The 10,687-nt window shown below is 39.4% G+C and overlaps 1 protein-coding gene across 1 annotated transcript; it reads right to left on the bottom strand.

Annotated features, from left to right (window-relative positions):
• Positions 1-8,971: 8,971 nt before the first annotated feature.
• On the bottom strand, positions 8,972-10,455 carry mafba (MAF bZIP transcription factor Ba). The gene is given in 2 exon segments (XM_079802565.1): positions 8,972-10,262; positions 10,265-10,455. Coding segments are annotated over 2 exon segments (1,197 nt in total). The 5' UTR covers positions 10,310-10,455; the 3' UTR covers positions 8,972-9,110.
• Positions 10,456-10,687: the final 232 nt, after the last annotated feature.

Below are 10,687 nucleotides of genomic sequence, written 5' to 3'. Positions count from 1 at the left end.
TGTTCTGTATTTTGCTTAATATATTTAGGCTATGTTTTTAGTCATTTTTGTCTTTTGGGCAGTGAGAAATAAACAATTGTGACTACAATTTAAAACTTTTAATTGGACCAATCTCACAGGTTCACTGTAAAACATTTCTCCAATTCAAAATTTTCTAGTGACTGATCACATCTAAATGTTTTAGTTGGCCAAATTGAATTTCGGTGAATTAAATGTTATCAATTCACAGAAATTCAATTTGGCCAACTGAAAAATTTAGATGTGATCGGTCACTAGAACATTTTAAATTGGAGAGGCCTGACATTTTTTACAGTGTTTTTTACAGTCAAAAAACAACCCAGCAAATGGGTTAATGTATAAAACCCAAAATGCTGGCTAAAAATAACCCAGCATTTGTTCTGTCCAATATTTACCCAGTGCTGGGTTGCCAAATATCCCAGAAATGGTTGTTTTTAACCCAGCATTTTTTAGAGCATAGCTTTACTAAAGACATTTGGGGCTTAAGACCTGGAAGTCCACCTCTGGCATCGCTCATGCTTATATGCCAGAGAGGAACTTTCTCCCGGAATTGTTGAGTGAGGAAAATGTGTTTCCCTGTGATGAATGTCTGGCCTTCCTGTAAAAGTAACTCCTCTGGAAAATCGCTAGAGTCACGGCTTTACATACTGGAAGTTTGAATGTACCGTATGGGCACGTCACAAACGTTGATGTTTGCCTGTAGTAGACTGAATATGAACATACAGTGTTCATGTTGAAATTGATCGAATTCTTTCAGCTGGCCAGATGTAAACCAGATTAGTAAACAGCTTGGAATATGTCAATAGTTATTGGTTTATATTTTTTAATGTGCAGGAAAGTCTGCAGATTGTTTAATGAGGGCCCGTGTGCCGGATGCCACTGAGGTAAATGTTATTAGATCAGGGCTGTGTGTACATGTTCCAGTTAGTGTAGCTGACGATTGAGAATAGAAATAGAATTTAACAAGATACCACCAACAATTATACATCCAGCTCAAATTCAGGGATTTGCACTTTTCTTTTCTTTTATGATTCGTTCAAATAATTGTTACAAATGGGTCGAAACTATTTACACAGTCTCATAAATATAACAGTTTCATTATGGGCTTGTCCTCTAATCATAGAGATGCTGCATGTAGTCAAATGAGAGACAACGCTATCATGTAGCCTAACCGTTTGTGGATTAGACAGTTGTTATCACTATATTTATATATTACAATTTTCAAGCCAAACTATAGGTATAGATTTATTGTGTCAGACTGGTGGAGACGTTTTCCTGGTGAACTTGCTGTTGTATTAAGCCTATTAAATATTTGCGGCCTTTAAATAATTTCTAGAGGTTACGCTGGGAGATCAGAAGTGAGGCAATAGTTTTAAGAAGAGCAAACACACACACACACACACACACACACACACACACACACACACACACACACACACACACACACAGGGGAATGATGAGCACGTGCGGCCCATGAACTGAAACCAGAACAGCCATTCATTGACTAATGCATGTGAGCATACAACTACCGGCCAAAATAAGACATTTCCATGTTCATTTGTCTTGCAACAAATCAAAACATTTTATTGCACCTTATTACATTGTAATAAAACTGTTATAACATTGACAGATCAGTGGTTGCCTTATATAATCTGGAGTGTCTATTTATCCTAACTCCGCCCACTGACGTCTGATTGGGCCAGACAAAATTGCGGAAGATGCTGGATTGTCAACAGTGTCAATATTTAAGGTGCATTTGACGCAAAGTCGAATTTGCCTTTTGCCTCGCTCTACTCCATTTGCCCATAACATAACAGATCAGAAAGGCATTTATTTTTAATAAAAATTAAGAAAACATTCAAATAGTGGAAATAACGTGTCTAATGTGTGTTTAATAATGAAGTGTTTAGGGGTCAGTGTAGGGAAGGCTTCATTGTCCCAACAAGGCAGCATCCATTTAATAATTTGAATAAATATAATTATTGACATGTTATTATTGCATACACCGAAAACAAATGTTCCTGCGTGTTCAAATTGCTTCATTAAAATGAGCTAAAGCAGCACAATTTCTATACATTTTGTCCTTGTGTCCTTGTCCAATTTGATTGTGTTCAATTCACTTAAATATAAGTCAAATTGAAGTTTACTCAATCCGTTAGTATTGAGATTACATGAATGATTTGTGTTGCATTAACTGAAACTCGGCGGGATTGTTCGTTCCCAGCATGCCTTATGGCTGAATCTAGAGAGTAAATATTGTTATTTTATATGTAAAAGTGTTATTTTATGTATTTTTGAGCAAGATGAGAAAGGGTGAGACTTGATAGTGTGTAATAGTGTTTAATATTCAATTATGTTGGAAGTATTAGAAAAATTGGGTTACCATCATGGAGAAGAGTGGAGCATTTGCTTCGGCTGTGGACTAATATAACTAATGTCATTACTGCTTTGGTGACGGGCTTTTAATGCTTAGCATTTAAGATGCTAATGTGTGCTATAGCTGGCTAAAAGTTTGTCGACTAGCTAGTGCAGTAAAATTCAGTTGAATGATATTAAAATATATGAAACTGAATTGGATGATTGGATATATGAAATCAAATGCCATCACCACAATTTACTTTAAGACTACTTAAAGGCACAATATGTACTTTTTCGCCGCTAGAGGTCGCTTATTTAAAACAAAAGCGTAGCTTGATGACGCCTGGATTTCGCTGAGCTTTTATTATGCCGCAGACTAGCACTTCCGCTTCTTCCGTTCATGTGAATGTGTGGTAACGCAGTGATGTTTTACCATACACACATTTGAGTGTGTTGAAAGTTATGTTTTAATGCTACTCTGTGCGTTCGCTCGGCGCTACTATGAGACACTTGTTCACACTGCAGTGAGCTAGATGGATATTAGGCCTGGTAAAACTCACGGTAAATCAAGAAAACCAGATTTAAACAATAAGACTAACTGTGTTAAGCTGGATAACAATGATCAGTTTTCTGTCCATGAATGTCTCCAAACAGTTGCTCACCTGTCTAATAAAACACATCGTATATTAAAGCGTCTTTGGTGTTTCCATGGTTTATACAAATAAAATCAAGGGTAACGCGGGTTTGATGTCATAGATAGGCGACTGGTTAAAATTGCTTATTTCTCTGGATTTAAACATTCTTAGAAACATTTGGAACAATGCAGGTACACAAGTCAACAAAATATATAACAGTTCTAGTGTTTTTTGGATATTTAAATCCAAAAATCTTACATATTGTGCCTTTATTTGGGTCAGTTAAAATGACTCCATTCCATTATGTTGAAGTTAAATGGACAAATTATGTTTAACTTAATTGATTCATGTGCGACTGATGTACAAGATTAAATCATGTAAATCCAACGCACTTTTTTTCAGTGTACCGTCTAATGTACAACAACACTGAGGTGCAAATAGTATCTGCCACTATTTATAACTATAAATAACTACTATTTACACTTATTGCAAAGAAAATACGGTAACACAGTTTTTACAGTGTCATTGTTACATGTAATTACTAGAGTAATTATAAAGTAACTATAAAGTATGCATACATGCAACTAACCCTCAACCAAACCAAACCCTAACCCTATAGTAAGTACATGTAGTTACTTAATATTACTCAGTACTTACATGTTTAATTACAATGACAACTATTTTACACAGTGCAAATATGTTTTTTTTTCACTTAGTGTAAATAGCAAATAGCATTGAGTTGCTATTTACACTAATTGCATATAGCCGCTGCCTAAATAATCACCCCCGAGTCAACATGCTGTATTCTTCTTTCACTTAGCTCATTGTCTGTGCCTTAATTTATTTTTATATTGATTAATAATACATTGTTAGCTAACTGCGTGCTTTGTATATGTACATTTCTGATATCCATAACTTGGACACAGTCTCCTCTGATGACAAATCACTGTAAATTGTAATGTAGACGCATGCATTTTCTGTAAAGCTGCTTTGAGACGATATGTATTGTGAAAAGCGCTTTACAAATAAATGTGAATTGAATTGAATAACTACTAATGTGCAAAAATGCTAAATAATTAAACAAATTTACAGGTTTGGTGCTAAATATTAGAGTGACAATTAATATAGAGGAAGGGTCTTCAGGCATCTGCCATACAAATAATGCAAAAACACTAGTATCAGAGCCAATAATTGTACAAATTGCATGAAATGGGGTATTTTTGTATACACTTATAATGTAACATATACCCTTTTATGTCCATTATTTTTCATAAAGGACATTTTTAGCAGGCCCATTTGAAATATATTTCACCTAATGTGTTGAAACAGTCAAGCTTCTCAAACCACTTTTGATATCAATTATTGTAGCTATAATCATGCAACGTGTGCACCACCATTATAGTATTATACATTTATTTCAAGAGCTGATATGACTTTCTGAGCGACATGCGTATAACAGCCCTGTGAAGGCATACTGATATATAAATATTTGAAATATAAGACAGAGCAAAAGCGTGAGTGTTGAGCTTCTCCTCGGCCAGAGGACGATCAGTGAAATCTCCTCATAATCTGACAGAAACCTATCGAGGTTTGGCCTGTATGGATTTGTAAGGTGCGACAGATTCATGTAAATCTGCATGCGTCCTTGTTGTCCGTATGTGATCTGATCGCATGGATATGTACGCCGCTGGAGCGTTGATGTATTCTGTGCGTGATTCTGCAATGGTTCTGCATTTTGTGTAGTTTCATGTATACACCTGTTCTACATGCCAATAACGCTCGGGGCTTTCAAGTGCATGGGGTCAATTCATCAATGAACTCTCATCCCCTTCTTCTTACTTTTACTCATTATTCCTTCCTTCTTTATCCTCTCTCAACCGCTCCTATGCACAAAGAGACAGAGGAATACATAATAAAAAATCAAGAAATCCCACTCTATGTACAGAAAATGCTAACGATACGAATCAATAACAATTTGCGAGCTTATTGAACAAAAGCAACAGTGAGTGTAATTGATTTTTTTTTCCTTTGGACACTAAAATTTCATAATAATCGAACATTTAATCCTAAACAGAATGTAAAAGGTTGGTCTATGCACGCTCCTTCTTTTACTGCACGATTATCTCTGTCAATATTTACAACGGTGAAATAGAATCGCAGCACATTTTAATTGATATTCTCATAACAGGGCACATCAGTGCGCGTTCTCAGACATGGGCGTCATGTCCGATGTGAATGATGTCGACGATCTGCTAAATGTATGTAAAAGAAACGCAATTTGTTCGGCAGCAATGTGGTCTTTCATATAGGTTGCTGCGGGAGTTGTGCTCTTGGCTCAGGCCTCGGTTCTTTCGCCCTGCCCTTGAGATTGTGCAGACACATGGCAGATAATGTTCTGACACCAGAAACTGAAAACCGTCAGGAAATCCTAACAACACTCTCCCTTGTCCTTCTCTCGTGCTCTGGAGAAGAGCGGCAAAGCTCTGAAAACAGGCTTAACTTACTGTAAAGCTGTGAGACACTCGCACCGACTGCTCATCCGTTTCACGGAATGATGTTAGATTAGAAATCGGTGCCTAATCGGATATTTGCTTTAAAAAATAGACTTTTTTTGGGTAAACGGCTTTTATTTTAAACCTTAATTCCAATGTCCATACTGTAATAATTATGTGTAGTTCATTTAGGCTACGAGCAGTTGTCACATATTAGCGTTTAAGTCGAATGTCAAAAGTTATTTTTGTTGACACCTATACACTGTAAACATTATATGATCAATAAGTTATGACAGCATATGTTTTACATTGTGCTAACTCATCAAAATAAGTGAAGCAATTTGCTAGTTATACAAGATACAACTCATAAAGTCACTTTAACGTAATTTAAGTTGAAATGACTTAAACATCCAAGTTAATTGTACTTAAAAATTTCAGGCTGCAACTTTGTTTTTGCAGTGTGGTTTATACTGTTTGTGTGTGTGTGTGTGTGTGTGTGAGAATTCGGTCCTCCAACCTAAAACTACACCATCATCATATTTTGTAAGTTGTGCAACTAGCAAAGACAATAGAACATTATCTCTGTTTTTTTGATAGGCGATAAGATGGAAATGTTCAATAGTAGACATTGGTTTAAAAATTACAATTTACTCCAATATAGAGTCGAGTGTGACAACTAGCCCCACTTATTACACATTAATTACATATAGTTTTTAGTATAACACTGTAACATATCAGAGACACAAACACAACAATTGCAAAATATATCTAAAAAAGAAACAAAATAGAAATTTCCACGTGGTATCACAATGGCATAAAAATGCATTTGACTTCTTTTTATATTTCGAAAAATATTAATACTCGTTAAATTGGTTAGAAATTCGGGGTAACTCTTTGTTTCACAGTGTCCTTATTACACATGTACTTACCATAGTAATAACAGTAAATTACGCATAATTACATGCACCTAACCCTATAGTAAGTACATGTTGTTCATTAATATTACCCAGTGCTTAAATATATAATTACACTGTAACAACGACCCCTTAAAATAAAGCGTAACCAAATGTTGTTTGTTGTATTGGGTGGCGGAAGGGTTAATTGTCCTGTTCCCACAGTCTGGGCTTTGCGCGCAAGGTCAAAGATCTCATTTTACCGAGCGCACGTGCGCGCTGGATTTCTGCTCGAGTCAGCACGCGAGGCGCTGCAAATCCTGCAGGTCGCAACACAAGCGAAGGCCTAAACACAGCCCTGGAGAGAGGGAGACTCAGCACAGCCTGTGCTTCGAGCGCTCCTTCTTTTTCCAAATGATGTAAAATACGCCCCTGTTTTAAAAATACGCTCTAAAGAAAAGCATTTGAAACTCGTTTGAAGAAAGCGACTTGGATTTATATTTGACCATACTATCAAACACATGTCTGTAAATCTATTTAAATGAAACAACGTTTAATCCGTCATTAATAGTGAGCGCGCATAATTCCAGCTCAAAGTTCAGCGGGAGACAAGCAACACAAACAAGCCCTCGGAAATATTTCCAATAAGATCGATTGATGACTAATTGATTACCGGATTCCTGCGAGGCATGATCGCACAATACAGTAAAGCGAGATGTTGCGCAACTTGGACAGACACAGGAATTGACGCATAAAAATGAGTTGCTACGAAATCAATGTCATTTCACTGACTTTAATAAGCAAAATAGGAAACCATTTCTTCCAAAAACAGCAAAAACGAAACAGAAACCAGCCTGAATGGAACAGTCCGAATTGAACTTATTCTTTTTTTCCATTTATATAAACAGATTTGAAAATTGATCCCCTCATAATAGCATGAAATTAACAAACAAAACAACAACCCGCTGCTGCAGTTTACATTTGATTTCAACACAGTTGAATCAGTAATAAACCAAAAAGATTGTTAAATGCATGACTTTTTAACAATATTTCTTAGATGCAAGCACCATGCTTATTCAATATGATCTGACAAGTTTGTTAATTTAATCATTAAAATAAAAACTATGCATCTGGCCAGCAGAACCAGAATCTCGACATAATAATAAAAAAACTAAAAACTAAAAAAAAAAAAACAGAACAGAACAGAACAATAACATGAGACATATAATTTTCATTTTGAGATTATGCAGAACCTGAATCCCTTATTTTTTACTGACCGGCAGAAAAAAAAATAAAGGAAAACATTTAACATTGATCATTGAAACTCTCCATTGAAACACATGCGTAAGTTTTCATGTTAGGCAATAATAATACACAAACCCCTGATTTAGGAAGCCTACACCCTCGAGCTGGATTATAATAACTACATTTTGAAATGTTGGTTTATAAAACTGGCAGCTCATATAGCTAAAAACAAAACAAAAAAACAATTTGGATGAAAGTGTGCCCATTCGTTGAAATCCTAATCCGTCAAAAAGATACGACCTATAAGTATTACTTATATTATAGAATAGCATTAGATTATGCAACAGCCTGCATGAAGGGGGGAAAAAGAAAAGAAAAACACGCGCGCACGCACACACTTGTGTCCCGCTACGATCATGACACAGTTGAAATGAACGAATGAATGTGTGTGTGTGTGTGTGTGTGTGCGGCACTAAAGCCGGTTCTGCCGAAAACAACGAAACAAACAAAAAGACGAAATGAAAACTGCCAATACCGAAATCATCCCCCTCCCCCCTAAAAAGTGCGCTTCTTTTACAAAGTTTGCTTACTTTAAATGCAACTGCAAAATGCCCCATTACTGGAAATCCATTCCCAAAATCATAAAAGTTGGAAAACAATCAGCTCTTCGATGTCGGTTTGTAGGTTTGCTGTTGCATATATTTACAAGTCCAAATGAACCCATACAATGAGCGACCGGAGAGCCAGTCTCATATCCCCAAAAAAGAGCTAAAGATCAAAAACATGCTCTTTATGATACATAATCAACAGAAAGAAAGAAAGAAAGAAAGAAAGAAAGAAAGAAAGAAAGAAAGAAAGAAAGAAAGAAAGAAAGAAAGAAAGAAAGAAAGAAAGAAAGAAAGAAAGAAAGTGTATAAAATAGAAATTATTACCATACATGTCCAGCATGCAGGATTAATATCTTAATGCAGATTTATGTGTTTGTTTTTGTCGTTTTTCCTTTTCTTTTTAATATATAGATCTATATATAACCAAGCAGGCAATAAACCAATGAGATGTTGCATAAAGTTCCCCTGTCGCCTCACTCAGAGTAAGGGAGGTTTTGCATATTGTGGCCAAGTGGGAAAAACAAGTCCAAAGTTTTTCTCTCTTTTTTTTTCGCTTAGCACATGACTTCTTTTTTTTTTTCCTTTTTCTTTTTTGGTGAACAACCGAGGACAAACCAGGTGGAAAGAAGGTCTTATCATCCTAAATACAAAAGCCAGTTCTTCGCTTTTCTTTTGTCGTGAGATCTCTACGAAATGGGTAAAAGTACTACAAGCAACTAATCTACATTTCCCAGAAGACATTCTAACATGTTCTTAGTTGCCGAGGTCGGTGGCGATGATTACATATGCGATTATTATTATTATTTAATATCTGAATGAGCGTATAATGTCTCGGTCTCAGGCATAAGAAGCGCACTGCACTCACATGAAGAACTCTGGAGAGGACGGGTTGTCGCTCGTGGATCCTGCCTCGCGGAACCCGTTCGCTCCGGTCAGTTTCTCGCACTTGAGTTTGTAGGCGTCTCTCTCTCGGGCCAGCCGGTTGATCTCTTGCTTGAGCTGCTCTACCTGGTTGATGAGCTGGGTCTTCTCGTTCTCCAGCACGTGCTTTTGCTGCACGCGCTTGAAGCGGCACGACTGCGCGTAGCCCCGGTTCTTGAGGGTCCGGCGTTTCTGCTTCAGGCGGATCACCTCGTCCTTGGTGAAGCCCCGCAGGTGTCGGTTGAGCTCCCGTACGGACATGGACACCAGCTGGTCGTCGGAGAAGCGGTCCTCCACGTTCAGGCCGCCCCCCACGCCGTGGTGACCCTGGCCCGGGTGGCCGTGCGGGTGGTGATGGTGGTGGTGACGGTGGTGGAGCTGCTGGTGGGACCCGGGCGAGGTAGGAGAAGGGCTGTCGGGGTCCTGACTGTGGTGGTGGTGGTGGTGATGGTGGTTGTGGCCGTGCGCGCCGGGGTGAACTGGCAGGTCGTCGGGGTGATGGGGGATCGCGCCGTATTGGTGATGGTGCTGCGGCTGCTGCTGCTGCTGCGCGTGGCCGTGGTGGTGGTGATGCGCGCCCCTGTATCCGTCAAAGCCTCCTGCTTGCAGCTGCTGCTGCTGCTGCACATGAGGGGGCGGAGGGTGCCCGTGGGCCGTGGCACCGATCAAAGCCTCCACCGCGTCTTCGGGCGTAAGGCTTAACGTCTGCGGGTCGATCTGCTGCGGGTACGCGCTGTTGGGCATCCAGTACAGCTCCTCCAGATGGTTCTTCTGTTCCGTGGGGCTGAAGCTCGGGGAGGACGGCACGGAGCTGCACGGGGTGCTGATCGGAGTGGAGGACACGGAGCCCTGCGGCTGGAGGCGATTGCACTGCCGTATATTGGAGCGGTCGAGCCCCGCCATGGCCTCTTTCTTCACCTCGAATTTCATTAAATCAAAGTCATTGACATATTCCAACGCCAGCGGGCTGGTGGGCAGCTCGGGCCCCATGGCGAGATCTGCGCTCATTGTGTCCCTGTTCTTCAGCAAAGTGTTTACCAACGTCGCAAAACCCGACTTTTGCCTTTCTCCCCCCTCTTTGCGCATGCAATATATTCTGGATGGGTCTCCGAACGCGACGCGCTCGAGCTCTGGAGCATTCAGTGTCACTCGGAATGTCCAAACAGTGGAAGAAGAAGAAAAAAACTTTCAGGACTAATGCACTGCAAAAGACATTTGCCTCATATGGACGAACAGACCTCGACAGCTGCAGTCTTTGGAGTCTACTCGCAGGACTGGAGGAAAAGTCAAGTTTCTCTCTCGCGTCCCGTCGCCGCACTTCAACTCAAAACATAAATAAAAGACACAAATGAGTACCGGAGAAGGGCTCCCGTCCCGATCCCGGATACTCCAAAGTATGTCCTTAAGCCAGCGAAGCAGCGTTGAGGTGGATGTGTGCTGTGTTTTTCCAGCTCTGCACCGCAGAGAGTTCAGCTCGCACTCACTCCTGAGTATTCAGACTGTAGCAGGACGCCAGA

Source organism: Gobio gobio (assembly GCF_949357685.1).
Source record: "Gobio gobio genome assembly, chromosome: 21".
NCBI classification, from domain to species: domain Eukaryota; kingdom Metazoa; phylum Chordata; class Actinopteri; order Cypriniformes; family Gobionidae; genus Gobio; species Gobio gobio.
Note: the sequence above shows the minus strand (reverse complement) of the source record. Positions and strands in the feature narration are given on the sequence as shown.